This window comes from Ixodes scapularis, unplaced genomic scaffold (genome assembly GCF_016920785.2).
Source record: "Ixodes scapularis isolate PalLabHiFi unplaced genomic scaffold, ASM1692078v2 PGA_scaffold3__209_contigs__length_174095766, whole genome shotgun sequence".
In the NCBI taxonomy this organism is placed as follows: Eukaryota; Metazoa; Arthropoda; class Arachnida; order Ixodida; family Ixodidae; genus Ixodes; species Ixodes scapularis.
The window spans coordinates 38,068,881-38,085,671 of NW_024609868.1; the positions used below are offsets into that span (position 1 = coordinate 38,068,881).

Genomic DNA, 16,791 nt, shown 5'->3' on the forward strand with positions numbered 1-16,791 from the left:
TATGTTCTTTGCTTTGATGTAGCTCAATCAGCTTTGTTAATATGGACAGTTTCATTTGTAAAGATCATGGGTAGAATTGTGACAAATTCAAATACTGAAATAAAAAAATCAACGTGTCTCAGTAAACTGAAAGGACTGCAGAATCGAAAAAGGTATAAATGACAGTTATAGAATTATTTATAAGTTTTTAATTGCTTCAGAAATTTTCAATATTGTTTCTCACAAAAAATACAGAAGGAATCTAAAAAAAAAAGAAAAAAAAAGACTGACGCCATATTTAACATATTTGTACTCATCGCTGAATACCTCACTTATACACAAAAACATGCACAGACTGATTTCACTATGTTTGCAAATCAATGTTTCAAGATAAGAGACAAGAGACAGGAAGGGGGGAGTCTCCTCTTGCTCGGACTGTCGTTTGCGTAACCGGACACAGCCATTCTCCCCCTAGAAGATTAGCCCGTCGCTCAAAATTCAGAAAAAAGTTGCTTTCCCCACCCCATTTACCCCGAAGCTGACAGCGCTGTGGAAGCTACGTGCTCATTGGGCCAGCCACACTTTTGCCACGTGATCACGCTCTCTCGCGCATACCGACCCGCAGAGAATGAGGTCAGGTGATGAAAGGAAGGCGGCCGATCGGTCCGGCAAGCACGTAGCTTCAACCCCAATGTTGGCTTGGGGTGAAGGGAATAAGTGAGGTCCGGCGCCGTGTGATGTGCGTTTGGCCCCAGTGGCGTGCTGTGGGGGCCCGGTGACGCGCTGCGGGGTCTGCGGATGTATCACAGTGAAAAGGCAAAGGGAAGGAGGTACGAAATAGTCCGCTGTGTTTTCAAATTTTCTTACCGAAAGTCAAGCTTTTGACTTTCTACCTTTCTTCTTTTGGCTCACTGAACGATGTGTTATTAGTAAAATCCCAGTATAAAATTTGTTTCATGGGCCCTTTAGGAACATGACACTGTAAAATAATGCAGAAGCACCCACTTCATTCAGGCGCCCACTATTACATGTCCCAAAATTGGGAATTCCGCAAATTGTATGTTAAGTGCCCGATTTAACCGCACAAGCGCCAATGTCCAGATTAATCCAGTTTTCAGTGAAAGCTTCCCCAGTATTTTACGGTAGGTACCTGTAAATCTTCAAAAACATAAAATAAAAAAGTGCGTGGACAGCGAAGCTGTGGTATCACCTGCAATGATTGCCCGCTGCACAATAGGCCCATTTTATGGAAACCCCACCAGGTGATGCTCCACACTTTGACGACCCAGAGAATTTCCGGTTTATTAAAAAAATGAACAAAGGCCACCTTAACACCACTGCTTAAAATGTAGATGAAACATTTAACCACCAATTCCTCAGGTGAATGCCAAAAGAATGAAGGAGCGGGAGATCTGTTAAAATGTTTAGAGTGTTCTTGTAAACCAACTTGCCTCCTCCAAGATGTAAATCTCCAGCTTCATTGTCGGTGTAGCATTTATGCTTTCTAGCAGTTGTGACATAAGCAAGCTCAACAGGCTTGCAAAGATGGTGTGACCGGAAGTCGCTTGGGACGCAAGCAGCAAGTTCATGTTTGTAAACAGCAAACGGGTCTATAACAAATGATTGACGAAAAAAAAGTAAAAGCACTGTACCAAAACCTTTACATATACAGTCTAAGCTTGTTATAACAGACCTTGATTTTGACCAAGATTTTGGTCTGTTGTAGAAGGAGTATGTTGTATGCAGATATGAAGTTGAGTCAATGGTGCATAAAGGAAAACCAACCGAGCCTCACAAATCGGTATGTTATATCCAAATATCTGTTGTAACCAGGTCCGTTATAATGAGCTTAGACTGTATATGAAAGACTGTACGCTGCCATTGCCGCAGCAGTTTCTGCAACTGCGATCTTTACTGAGAAATGCATGCTGGGAGTACTACGTGCTTATCTGTCACGTGGTTTTAAGTCGAATTTGGGGGTTTTATGTGCTAAACCAACGATGAGCATCTGGCACGCCCCAGTGGAGGACTGGGGATTAATTTGGACCACCTGGGGATCTTTCGACGCGCAACCGAAAGCTCGGTTACACGGTGCCTTCTTTGCAATAAGCCTCCGTCAGATTGCCGACACTTCGGCCGGGATTCTAATTCATCACTTGGGGATCTGTAGACTGGCACTTTGCCTCGTAACTACCGAGGAGGCTTATCACATAGTTTTGACACTTGCTTTGTGGTCTTTTTACCGAAACAAGTGTCAAAACCACATGATAAGAGACAAAGCGCTCGCAAACGGTCATAAGGCACACGTATGGGTTTTCTGTCGACTATTTTGTCTTCCAACTACTGTTCTGTCAACGGAAACGAAAAAAACCCTACCAACGAGTCATATACAGCTTTGCTATAAAAATGTGGCATTTTTTGTATTTTCTAGTAGTACTTCCAAGTGCAAGCCATTTAACGTCTGGGCCATCAGTGTTTAACGTGCTACCTTATCATGGCGGCCCAAAACTTGACAAGGTCGTCAAAACAAGAAATGGCCTTGTGGACGCTTGTGTCATTTACGTATTCAAGTCAAACAAACTTGTCAGCAAGAAAGAAAACAACATTGCCTTTCTTGCTGACAAGCGTCTTTTACTGAAATAAATGCCACAAGTGCCCACAATATTTCTTCTTGTTTCGACAAAATTAGGTTTAGGTGGACATTGGCTCATCGAGAAGTTTTGTCCTTCCCTTTTATCTTTTGGTCCAGGAATAGTCGTATCTTCCAACTTTGCCATCCTATCCCCACCACTGGCATTATATTCAGACAGAGTTCTAGCTTTCTGCAATGCGTACCGTAGAATACCGCGCATCCACCCATTCCACATTAAGTGCCCATTACCAAATTTGTAAGATCTGAGAAAATATGCATACATAGTACATTTATATGTAAAACTGATGACCGGACAAGCGCCCATCCCCCATTTTTTTGCGATTATCTCCCAAGTATGAGTGGGCGCTTGCCCGGTATTTTACGGTAGTTTATTTGTGCGGGCCAAAAAAGCTGGGTTTCATTTTCTCTATTGAGCCCCGTGTATACCTTATACCGGTATTATGCGGTGGGGCAATCTCAGATAATTCAGTGACTTCGAATTCCCCGAGATATTACGAGAGAAATGTTTGTGCAATTGTGGACGTGAGGGTGAGGCCAAACAACAGTGGAACAAGACGGGACACTCACCTGCAGCCTTGACAAAGTCCCTCCAGACTGACTTGCAAATGAGGGTTTCGCGGAGGGAACGCAGGAAATCCTTCAGCACACCGCAAATGGCATGGATGTCCGCTTTGGACTGGGGGAAAAAGAAATGCCTATCACTCAAAAGCGGTGCCCTACCGATAGGAGCTCCAAGACGGCTACACAGCCACCACCAAAGCCTTATAAAACAGATAAGCGCACAACCCCAGTCAATAAATTGCAAGTTAGAAAGGCAAGGAGACACGTAAATTTTCAATACCAATGAAAATTTCCAAGGCCAAGGTATGCACAAGCAAAATGACCACCACACATAGGTCTTTGTGTGTGTTGATTGATCTGTTGTCTCTGCACGTTAGTTTTCTTCACACTTCTGTCTGGAGTATACCGTAATTGTGATTTTACAAAAACACTCATTCATTCCCACTATATAGGCAAGGCTTTACTGTTTGCCTAGCTAAACTAAAAGTGGACAAAGTCAACAGTAATTTGTTATTTTCTTACCGTATTTACTCGTATCTAGGCCGCCGATAGTTTTTACAAAAAAAATTAAAATCAGAACTTGGGGGTCGGCCGAGAAACAAGGATGCGGTTCCCGCCTACACCACTTCGCGGCAATGCTACTACCGAAACCGAAACTGCCGTATTTATTCGTCGCCATAGAGTAGCGCTGCTTCATGTTTCAGAAGGTTTTTGGTGCACGAAAAACCACCAAAACAGCACCAAACAGTATCTGCACGACATTAAAGTTGTTTTATGAAACAGTATACTGTCGAGACCGATTATAACGAAGTCGGTTATAACGAAATAGCGGCTACAGCGAAGCAATCACAATGTTTCATTCTCTTTTGCACTTCATTAGCCGAATTCGGTTATAACGAAATAGCGAATATAGCGAAGTGATTTCCGATTCCCGTTCACTTCGTTATAACCGGTCTCGACAGTACAGTGCAATCCACTTATAATGATACCACATATAATGATGTAATACCAGTGGCGTCGCTAGGGTCAGTGGCACCCGGGGCGGTGGCCATACTGCTTTATGGTCAGTGAAATGCAGAGCCAGTGGTTCTTCTAGTGGATCAGCTTGGATCCGCTAGAAGCCGTGGGAACGCATCTCCACCGCTTAAAGGGTAACTGCAAAGAAAAAAAAGTTTTTTTTTAAACAGCCTAATTGGGACAAGCATGTCACAAAACAAATGTTCCGCGAAAAAAATTATTTTTTTTTATCAATATTTACGCCACAGGACGTAATTTAGTAGAGTCAGAACCTCTCCACATTTGAAACTCCCGCTCTTTCGACCTCCGCGGAAGAGGAGTACGCCCCGCCCCTCACTCTCCTTGCGTTGCGGAGTTGAACGGCGCAGCGTCTCGACTTCCGGCAAGATCTGGCAACTACGCCGACTACGCCAGGCCGCGGTATTGTTTTGGTTGTTATGGTTTGACGCGGTTTGCGAGCACATGTAGCGAAGACGTGACCGGAGAAGTGCCCCTGTGATGTTCCCGGATGACGGAAAGTATCGTTCGTAATCGTCGTGCGCGCTTTGAAAGCGAAGGGAGTCACAGAATCCACGAGTGCGCAACCACAAGCCAAGGTTCACGACAGCGCTGCGTTGGTTTCGGCGATCCCGTTCTGTTTGGTGCAACACGGCGACACGGCGATGCGACAGAGCTGAAACGTTCGTGGTGTGTGTAATACGGTGCTAACACGGAGCGCAAATTGGTTGTTGTGGGGTTGACGTTCAACCAGATAAGTCCCGTCGTCGTCAGCTGATCCAGTCAAACTGGTCCGGGAGGGCGCTGGGAACGTTTTTAAAAGTAAATCTGCCTCGTTCTGTTTCAAAATGTGGAAGTTTCCCGACGCATACCGTGAGTATAAAGCTGCGGGCGTTTTCAACAAAATTACGTCGTTTTAATTGAACACTGGACTCCGAATTGTTGTCCTAAATCTGCCGTTTTTATGCTTCGTGTTGGACTGCGTTTGCACAGCGACGTGTTGCATCGTGCGGTGTGAATAAATTTGGGCACGATTTCGTACCTGCCTACAGATGCATGAACTGAGACCATTTTTACGTAGTGGACATAGTGCTTATTTATTTTCTGTCTAGTCGCGGACGTTAGGTGCACACGGGGCGAATCTCGACGGCCTCCAGAGCGATATGACGAGAACGTAACTAGGCACGTTGGTCGCTACGCGAACGCCCGATTGCCTCCAGCCAAATAGCATTCCTTTCGGGGCGACATGGCTGCTGGAAGGCTCACTGTCGTGATCACGCATCTGACATCTCCGAAAAGTCAGCATTTGCACGCGCAAACAAACAAAAAAAAAAAAAAACACGCTAAGCAAGCAAAGAGGAAGACGAAAGAACCGCGCTATGAAAGCCAAAACCCCGCGTCGCTTCCTATCACTAACACCTGCGACAGCTGCTAAACACACACTACTTCGCTTCAAGAAGTACCTGGGTCAGCACGAAACGACGAAACACTGATCACTTAGGCGAAACGATTAGTCGAGGTAGGCGAGACAAGCGGGAGCAGACACTTCGGCGGCCATGAAAGAATGGCGAAGCTTCTGTTTGTATGAATACAAACGGAAGTGCCCGTCTTGTAAACCTTTTGTAAAGAATAATAACTCTCATCACATGGGTTATTCTTTAAACGTAAAAATATGCCGCTCAAAAGGAAATTGCAACATATAACAAAGGTTTAACAACCAAGATCTAAGCTGTCAATCAAACTCTTAGCCAATGAGAACCTTTTGGGATTGACGTCACATAATCACAACTTCGTGGCGCGCGATTTAAAACGGACGAAATAGCCGCAAACTAAAATGAGTCTCACGCAATAAATATTGCTGTGAAAAATGTTTTTTCTCGCGGAAAAATTGTTTTTTGACATGCTTGTCCCAATTAGGATATTTAAAAAAAAACTTTTTTTTCTTTGCTGTTACCCTTTAAGGGGGGACACTACCCAGAGAAAAAAAAAATTCTGCAAAAAACATTGATTTTGAAAAATTACATATTTACATCCATCTACATCCAGAGAGTATTCCCAGAAATTTTCACTGAAGGTATGGTTTGGAGCACTTCGAACACATTTTTCTCCGTTCAATTTTTTGGTATAAATTCCATTTTAGTCAATCTATCGTTTGATAATGGCAATACAGGGAAGGCTTGTTCTTCACTTTCCTGACTGAAATTTAATAAGGAATGCGCCTATGCAGTTTGTCACTTTATGGATGTCTTTTATAAAAATGTTGACATTTTGTCGGAGGCACGGAGGACCAAAAAGTTGACCGATTTTGCAGAAGAGAAAATTGATAGAAATCAATTACTTTTTACAGGAAACTTTCCATAGGCACACCTCCTGGGCATTCTGCTACATATCTAGAGAATAAAAATCTTGAATATTGTGATAGTTTTTCGACGATAGATTAACTAAACAATGTAGGGGTGTTGCTGATAGAAGCTGCCTTAATTTCCTTCCCACTTAACCGACAGACCTGAAACCACCAGCCTACCCTGTAAGTTTCATTAATCTTAAGCTAAGGGTTCAAAAGTTGACCCTCCCAGGGGGTGTACCCCCTTAAGTCAACAGTCCATGTCAGAAAGAGAATGTGTGGTATAGAACAAGGTTATATACGAATTTGAGAATCTGACCGCAGCACCCTCTCGTCTATAAACGTTGAGCCAATGCACGCAAAGTTTAACGCGATTATACAGCGCCCTCTCCTGTATAGACGTTGAGCGGCTACATGCATTGTTTCATCCATGACAGAAACCCCAGCTCTTGAGTTACTACCACATCTCAGAGCCCCCTACTCCTCCCGCAGTCGTGGCCGAGTGTTTAAGGCGATGGACTAGAAATCCATTGGGGTCTCCCCGCACAGGTTCGAATCCTGTCGACTGCGCAAACATTTTTTTCTTTTTATATGAGCATGGACGGACGGACGGACGGACAAGGCTAGACCCTAAGGAGCTTCGCCCCTAAAAGCAGTAATGCCATCTTTTGGCAGAGCCTCAAACTAATCCCTGAGCGAGCCTCGTTCATCCAAAACGGTCAAGTGCGTGAATCAGGGAAAGCAGACAAGCTATACTCATGCTCAACGGTTTGCGGACGGTTCCACATTGACGAGCTACGCTCTTCCAGAATAATTAAGGGATTAAGTATGGTTAAAGGGCTAAGGGACTATCTCCACGCTCGAAGAGGCGAGGGCCATTCTCACCAGGTTTGGGACCCCCTTGCCGCGCAGGAACTGCTCCCTGATCTCCCGCACCTCGCGCTCCGAGCCGGAGACGCGGTAGAGGCCCACTTCCGAGAGCCCCCGGCGCTCCACTTCCTGAATGCAGTGCACCACGACAGCCGGAACCATGGGTGCAGTGGGGGGCACATGGTCTGCAACGACAGTTCCCTTCCACGTGTGAGTTCCACCCTGGGTGGGCGTCTGGGACACCTGGACGCACGGGAGGGGAACCTGGGGAAAGGAGAGACGTCCTTCGTGAGATCAAGCGGGTGCAGCGGTTAACAGTACACCAAAACTGCTTTGTTCAGATTATCGCTTTCATCTAAGTTCAACATGATCCCAGTAAAAATGCATGCATTTTGAACTGGATTATTCCAAGTGTATCGGTGGCCGACCATGCTCATTACCAAAGGCCGAGGTGCCGAAAACACGGGAGCCTAGACGAAGACGTGCGGGAGACCCTTGCATTCCCTTTCCTTCCATCGAAGCAAACTGGGTATTGGTAAATAGAAAACAAAGCAAGCAAGTGACCGAGGCATGGAAGGTGGACCACCGCTTCCGATGACAAGCAGCATCCACGCTCAGACGCTATGCACGGTGCCCGTGGCCTGACCTTTGTCGGAATTGGGTAAAGGAAGCGAAGGAGCCGAGAAAACATCCCTCCGGAAGCCCCCAATATGGGCACGCCTGCACCATACATGCAGTACACGTGCGTCGAATGGGAGTGTTTACCGCAAGTCGCTCCAATCTGCGAGGTTGAGAAAAGGGTTCGGCCCAAGTCTGAAATCGCCAAAGAATTCAACATTCCGGCAATGACTGTTCAACACTGTCTATTATCTTGCACAACAAGCGAGACATACTGGACGGGTTCGAGAACTGCCAACTGCTTTGACCACATTGGATTTGCTTGCGTGTGCGTGCTTGCCCAGCCACCATGTGATCTCCAGAGCTGCAACAATCTCCACAGGAGTGCGTGCAAACACGTTGGTGAAGCCACTGAGGATAACTTCGATTCGTCTGCATTTGTCGATGCAGACATTCTTATTGTTGCTCCTACCACGAATCCTGTGATCGTAGACTGTGTGTGGCATAGGTAAAGACAAAAAAACGTCGGAGAGGCATTTATAGAAATACAGACTGCAAAGAAGCAAAACATCCTACGGCTGCTTCGGAACGAAGTGGAGTGCAGCGGCAGTGACAGTGCTATTGCGATGTCCCAAGAAACTTGAGGAGGACTGATGTCCGTAAAAAAATATCTGCAAACTCTACTTAATTATTTCTCTTTACACCCAAGTAAAGGTGCCACGAGTTGTTCTTCACCAAGGTTTGTTTGATTAAATATATGTTTTGGGTCTTCCGCAGTGTTCCCATCCACCTTTAAAGGGACACTGACAGGGTACTTATGCATGCCAATGTTTTCATGACCTATGTAGCCTAACTACACAGAACACAATTGAGGATCGAAATTCATAGTCTTTCCACCTAAAAACCACAGGTCAAGAGTTGGCCGGTTTCAGGCGCGTTCACTCTCTTTTCCACGGACGGTCCCATGTCGTTCAAACTGATGCATGCCAAATAGTACATTCAAAGTCGTGGTTTGTCTAAGGCACATATTCAATATTAAAAATAGGAAAGAATAGGAACCCTAGTTTTTGTGACATCCAAAAAGCTGCAAATACGTTGATCGAAAAAAATAGTTGCACAGATCGCACAAAGTGTCATTCTCAATGTCATTCTCAATATGGTGACGTCATGCGCGATGGCAGCGCACGACGAATCAACATTGCGACGAACGTGGGGCCGCTACTTTGGAACTGTGGTACCGGCCCATCGATCTTCAAGTACAGAAGAGCGAGGGGAAGGGATACATGTGCAAAAAAATGTACGACGAACGGTTCAAGCAACGTCTTCATTGTCGTTATCTGTTTTGCACGCCCAAGAAGTGGAGGAACGGGAAAAAAACTGAGTCGGGAGCGATAGCCATGTGACTTCCGGCAACTTTCTCCTCTGAGCTTTCGTGCACATGTTTCGGTTTCCGTTTCAAGCAGTTGCGTTTTTTTACTTTATTAAAAATATATGTGACTCGGTAGCAAAATATTCATTTGGTAATCTTCCGACACCATACTAAATCGCCTGGCAAAAAAAAAAAGAAAACTATTTGGGGGGGGGGGGTGTTAGTGTCCCTTTAACGCTGCTGTTGCTGTTTTCCTGGCCCTCCTGCTTTTAGCGAATTAGAGTAAACTTTCGTTAATTCGACCTCGGTTAATTCGACTTTTCGTTTAATTTGATCCTGTTCAAAAGTCCCGGCGAGCGCCCATACATTTCTATGGGAGGGAAAGTTCGAAAGTTTGAACTCGGGACGACTCCGCATCGGATAATTCGTCCCGAGCAAATGCGCGCGGGCTCATATTGAACAGGCACCACGGCACAAAAACCACCAACATACGGCGAAACACGGGTCCTTTGCTGCAAAACCGAACGTGCGCAAATATCTGCCTGCTCCGCTACGCCGTTGAGATAGACCGTAGCGAATGACACGAGCCAGCGCAACCAATCTGGCGTGGAGTAGCGCGGAGACAGTGCGCGCTCTCAAAACGCTTTTTTGTAGCATCGTGAGCGGTCCATCTTGCGCGCCGAAAAGCGCGGGTTCTCTTTTCCTTTTTTTTTTTTGTCATTTTTCTTTGTCGCCGACGGTCTGGCTGCTCGGCGCCAGAGTAAAACTTACTTTGTTTGTTTTCTTTTTTTTTTTTGTACGCAATTTTTTGAGGACGTGACGCTTAGTTACACTGCTCTCCGGAGCATGCTTCTGGACACACGTTTTAAGTGCAGACCATCCGTGAGTACTTTTGAACAATAGAAGAAAGTTTAATTTTAACCGTTTTTCTGTCCTTTTTTTTTAATTTGATCATTTGGATAATTCGACCAAATTTCAAGGTCCCGTCGAGGTCGAATTAACGAAAGTTTACTCTACAGCTTATATTGAATTTTTTTTGCCGTCCTGTTGATCTCGTTATAACGAGGGACTACGGTAGATAGACACATTTGCAGCTAGCCATCCTTGAGCCTTGCTGAAGCTAAAGGAGTAAGTACCCTATTCTCCAAGTGCGAGAACGAGCACAGTGACCGAAAAGATTTGGATGCTCCGAAAACTGTTTGTGAAAAAAACTTTCAGCCTTTCCAGTCTGGGGAAGAAGGAAGAGCAATGAAGCTGTAACTTCTGTTCTCGGCGGTGGTTTTCCAGGCGAGCAATCTGCTCTTCTTTTGGAATGGAATCTGAAGCGCTCGACGCAGTGGAACGTTATGCAATAGTGGCCTTGCAGCAGTTACAGAACCATTCACGCTGCTGCGCACATTGCCACTCGTTCCATTCTTACTTTTCTGCCTCCGAAGAAACGTTGCCGCCATCTATGAGCGACAGCAGCAACCAGTTGTCTGGCTGCCGATTCAGGAAAGGTTGCCACGATCTACGAGCGACGGCAACAAGCAGACAACTGGCAAACACAACACTCTGGACAGCTGCCACCATCTATGAGCGACGGCGGCAACGAGAGTGTTATGTCGACCACGGGTGTCGACATTTCTTTGGTACTGGACATGATCCTGGGGAAACTAGCCCTTAACAGGTTCGCTGTAAAACCAAAATCATGCCAACATAGTACGAGCTACACATTCGTTTTGCCCGAACCGAAGTCATACGGACAACAATGACGTAGAAACCCCCCGCACCGAAGGCTGATTCTCACATTTTTGTCCACCGCGTTTCCAGAAACCAAAACGACTGCAACGACCAGGACAATTGAGACTTGCGATTGCTTCACGAAGCTACTTTTTGGATTGCTCACCATGCCATGCGCGGTGAATGCTTCACAAGACGGCTCCGTCGCCGTTCCGAACGAAACTAGTGCAGCTGTCCGAATCAGGCTTAACGGCGACAAAGCTGCAGATTGTGGGAACAGCCGCTCACCTGATCCCTGCACTCTGGGTGGCAGGTGGAGCGGCAGCGCACGCACTTGAGGGCCGTCTTGTAGAACCTGATGCGCTTTCCACAGGGTCCGCACGCCTCGGACTTGATCACCGTCTTGGACACAAAGTCATGCACCCGCGACTGCAGCTTGCCCGCCGAGTTGGTGCGCCTAGGAGTGCTCTCCGGACCTCCGAAGCAGCGCTGCTGGCCCACGGGGGTCGTGGCGGGAGTGGTGGGGGTGGCGGGTGTGCCGGCTGCATGCACCGCAAGGGAATTGAGGCGGGAGGGGTACCAACTGCTCCTATACTTTGTTTTGCATCAGGCCCGAGTGTAGCAAATGCTACGATTCAACGGAGCCAATCAAACGGAGCCAAAAGTGCATCATTGTGACGCTTGCCATCTTTGTGCGTTTGCCATCGTCGCCAAAGCAATTGTGCACAGAAAAAGAGCAGAATCACGGTGCATTCACTATGCGCGATTCGTCTAGCAAACGTGGAAAGCCGTGACAATGCAACTTTGGTGCCACTTGATTGATTGCACCAGACGACGGCGTCAGCTGCACTCATAGAGAGGCAAACACGGGCACGGATTGGATGCGAGTGCTGAGTCGGCGTTTGGCCGAGGATTCGCCTTCAGCCAAATGTTAACGCAGCCCTTGTGTCCACTTCGTGCCCAATTTTCGCCTCATTAGGCAACGTTGAAAATTTGGCACTATGGCGGTGTTGGCGGAGTGGGGTAAATTGCAAACGTCAACATTGGTGCTCCTGAAAGAAAGAATGGGAGAGAAAGCAAGAGGAAATCTGAAAAAGAGCACACAACAGTAGAGACACGTTTGTTTTGCCAGGACACATTGAAGTGGTTCTTCATGCAATGCCCGATGCTGCTTTTTTTTTTTTGCAAGAAAAAAGCGGCAAAAGGTTAGGTTCTGATCTCGCGAGCGACATAGCGCTGCTGCTTTAGGTTTATTACAGCCTTGCCAACAATCTGGAACTATCCGAACCACTGACGTCTGCCTCTATGCCCCGCCAATCTGAGGGAGCCGAAATGTATGTGAACACGGCAGATCTATTCCTCTTGATTTATTTAGGAACTCTCCGACGCTTGGAGAGGTTTGTTGGAAACAAGTGCAAGTATATGTGAAGTTGGTTTATTGTGGGCTGTGAAAGCTAAAGCAATCCTGATTAAGACACTGTAAGCGGCAAGTCGGATGAAGACCAAAAGCGTGGAAATCTTCTGAAACAATGTCAGGCCGAAAAAGAAAATATCGGTGCAATAAAAGCTATTATCACGATGGCAAAAAAGACAAAACACATTTGTGCACAAACATACAAGTCAAAAATAGGATTGTCCCCATTCTGCAACAAAACAATTTCGCCACCCAGAAGCCCCTTTCTAGATATCACAAGAGTTGTGATGTATGCAGATTCAATTTGTCGACTCCCCGATGTTCGGAGACTTTTGAGAGCAGCTATAGCGAGTATATTTGTCCTCACTACACGACGTAGTGCCGAATGTATGGCATGCAAAGCCCAAGCTCAATGCCAATAACAAACTATCTCTATTGACCGCACCGCCTTAGACGTGGTGCATATTTTTCATACATATGTACTGTCAGCCGTGAGGCCAGGGCAGGAATGGTACAAACACATTTAATACAAACTACAAACATTTCATGAACACAGAACGGCTTAAATTTTACTCGTGAGCTGCCTGAAAATGCCTGAAACAATGCCTGAAAACAAGCGTTTGAAATTGTCTGCTGACTGCCAATATGCTGATTACCCAGTGGACACTGCAAAATGCAAAAACACAGTGCAGGAACAAAAACATCATGACATTGTGAAGTCACATGAGACACCAAGTCACATGACACGCTACACCGTCACATCACGTAAGTCCAGTCACATGACACCATCGCATCACGTAACATCACGTGACATTGTGTGATATCCTGATGTCACAGTGTCACGTGACGATATCAACGGATGCCCTACAACTACAATGTCCCACGTCATTTTGGGTGGGGGGGAAGAGCTCATAACGGCTATTGATGTAAAAGAAAACAAAAGGAAAACTAAGGCAACAAACTGCAATGCAAAGCAAAGTCACCTCTGGTGAGGGTAGGGGGTGTGACAGCAGCGGGAGTCGCCGAGCGAGGCAGTGGGGGAGCGCTGGGCACCGTTGATGCCGGCGGAGCGAAGAAGCGTGAGGTGGTCACAAACTCCTTGCCGTCCATCATGGTCACCGTCGTGGTGGCTCTCACGTTGGCTCGCTTCGGGTCTACTTCATCACCTTCCTGTGTCCCCTGCAACGTGAAGGGACCCCACACACTCAAAACCAAGATGCATGGCCAACAAGTGCTACACCGCACAAACTTCAAAGCAATCGTTCACAGCATCCACTCCCAATCACAGCGTTAATTGAGGGAAGACACCGACGCTACCTTCTTTAATTCTCGGGGTATGAATCGGCATGCCCCTTACAGGGTCGGAAGATTGTCGTGTTTTGCTATGGTCACAACAACAAAATTATGGTTGTTTCCAACCAGTGGAGTCATAAAAGGGGGGGAGGGGCAGATTGCCTTAGGTGCAGCGCTCCGGGGTGTCGCGGTGGGCGACGAGTAGAGGAATGTTGCGGTGGGTGATGAGCGGGGGGGAGTATTGCAGAGGGCCACGACATGGGGGGGGGGGGGGGGGGAGGGGGGGGGGGCGGGGCGGAGCGGGCCATTGTCTTGGCTGTTGCTGACCTCAGTGACGCCACTGTATCCAACAGCGTCCCTCAGACCAGCATCTTTTAAACATCACAGTCAGACGCTGTTCATGCACCGACCTCAGTTTGAAACTTAATTTTTGTCGGGGCCCCGGAGGACCAACCAGTACCATGAACCACATACAACATTCTTATAACATGTTTGGTTCAATCAGTATCAATATCGTCAACACAAACATTCAAATGTCTACCGTAAAATTCCGAGAGATAGCCCACCTAACATCAAAAGTAAATCGGCTGAAAATATGGAGTGGGCTAACTTTCGGTGTACAATCAAAAAAAGTTCTACAAAATTGCTATTTTTAGGTGTGTCCCTTCCAAGCTTCTTATGGTGGCGAGGGGCAACGAAGCAAAGATGACTGTACTTCCCAGTCAGTAGCGTTTGCTTATATCCCGCCCTAGCGAACTAGCCGCATTTACGCCGAGGCCATCACTGATCCTACCACTACTATTACTAGAGGTGGGCTATCTTTCGGGTGCGGGGCATCTCTCGGTATTTTACGGCAGATCTTCTCTGTCTAATATTTAACCACTTATTGTGTATCCTAAGCCATCGGTGCTCCAGACAGTTCCGAGGTTGGAGCAATTTTTGGAGCAGAAAAAAAATCTTTTCGTAGCACTTGGTATTTGAAAATGTGGTATGTGGAGCAGCCCTGGAGCATCACATACATACAAGTTTGGAGCAGTACCATATATCAGTGATAGCGATGATTTGTGTCTAATCACTACAGTGCAATCCAATTATAACGATACAACATATAACAATGTGCTGCTTATAACGACCAGTTTCTAGAGTTTCTAGACTAGAAACACTCAGTTTCTAGTACAGACACAGCGATAATTGGTTATAATGATTAAATTTTTTTTTTTCATTATCGTTATAAGTGGATTGCACTTACTCCGCGATGCCCACTAAAAGCCCCAACATAGCAGTCATATTGTACTGCAAAATTGCAATGCTACGGCTGTGAAACAGTGGCACAAACTGTCAAATTTGTGTTTTGTTCAGGGACTCAAACCGTAACCGTAACCGAAACCGAAAACCGTTTAGGAACGAAATTTTTTCTGTAACCGTAACCGGAACGAAACCGTTATTTGATATTTATAAAAAACGTAACCGGAACCGGAACCGTAAATTATTCACCGGTAACCGGTTTTAACCAATATTAACCGAAAAATAAACTATTAGTTTTTCTGAAGTATGACCTGGAGGAGGGATCTTAAATTGTTGTGGCCATTTGACAGACTTACTGTCAGCGAGTGGTGCATCTGGTTACATATTTCCATTCAATCTGACTTTAGGATTAAGAATACGCAGATTGAATTAGTGGTCGAGCTTATAATTAAAAAAATTCTATATTTCTAAATCTGCCACACTCCTACATCGCTACATGTATTCAGTACGTGTCGCTTTCAGTGTATTAGCTAATAAGTTCGAATTCTCAGATGTCCATCCAACTCGGTTCTATCAAAACCACCGATGTTCCTGACATGCAGTAGCCAGTATAAAGAAACGAGGTAAATTGGCCATCATGCAGAGATGGCGGAAAAGAAAACCTGGGCCCGTTTGCTCGAAGCGCTAACCGCGGCTAAAGTTAGCAGCAGTACCTAGGAGAGGGAGTTTGAAATCACGTGACTGGGGGCTGGGATGCCGGGAAGCATGGCGGCGCCCCGGTGCGTGAGCGCCGCTCGCTTTGTAACTAATATGTCGTTGTAGCTGCACTATCGGGCGCGTTAGTCAGGAACGAATGGTTCAGGAGGCTTTCGCTTTGCCTTACTTCGCTTAAATCGCAAAGCACGAGCAATGACTTCGCGGCATTTGTTGCATAGTCTTTCGATTCTGGCCTTTCTAAGCCTAAATGAATGCGATAAGTGTCGGCATGGCAACGTCTTTGGAAAGCGGATTGCCTTGACTCAATCGACCGGATATTAATAGTACACAAAAGAAGACCAGCGTCCCGCCCCGACAGACCTTTTTCTAAATTACCCAAGCATCGAGAAGAACGCTGGAAGTGTAATTCTATGGTCCGCGCTCGCTGTCCTTCCTCTTATAAAAGATTCGAAGTAAATAATCATTATAAGACTTGGACGAACGCGCGTGCAAGGCAAAATTTGTTTTAGACATTTTCCTTTAGAACGATAGGCCCGTAGCTCACAAGTTTTGAGCAGCGCTGCAGGCGAGCAAAATAGAATATTTGGCTCGCGTTTCGAACGTGCATCAATACGCTTCCCCACTAGAGTTTTTTCTACTCAGTTCCATTCTAAGTTCCAGCGTAGCAGAGGCTACAAGAGCGAGCTGCGAGCTTTCCGCGTCCATGCCAAGCACGCGCGCTCGTGCAGTGCGAGCATCGTTCAGGATGACGCGCTTTTCCGAGTAGCTTCGGCTTCACTATCACGTAAAGTGAAATATACGTGCTCGCGGAAGCTGTGAAAGAAAGCAAATATGAAAGGAATGTTTAATAGAACGCTGCGGCCGCAAGCAGCATAATTCTGTTCTTTTTTTTTAAACTTTTTTAGACGTTTTGTTACCGCACATCTACAGATGCTGACAGCGGCTTGTATTCGAACGTGGCACGTGCAAAATCGAACGTTACAGCGCCACAC

The 16,791-nt window shown here is 46.2% G+C and overlaps 1 protein-coding gene across 1 annotated transcript in view; it reads right to left on the bottom strand.

Moving 5' to 3' along the window:
* Positions 1-16,791, bottom strand: part of LOC120846581 (rac GTPase-activating protein 1) — a 48,245-nt gene that overhangs the window by 5,199 nt on the left and 26,255 nt on the right. The window contains exons 7-10 of the mRNA XM_040503848.2: positions 13,528-13,723; positions 11,419-11,672; positions 7,437-7,685; positions 3,200-3,308 (exon numbers count right to left, since the gene is read on the bottom strand). Coding sequence (XP_040359782.1) covers positions 3,200-3,308; positions 7,437-7,685; positions 11,419-11,672; positions 13,528-13,723 — 808 coding nt within the window. The remainder of the gene's footprint in view (positions 1-3,199; positions 3,309-7,436; positions 7,686-11,418; positions 11,673-13,527; positions 13,724-16,791) is intronic.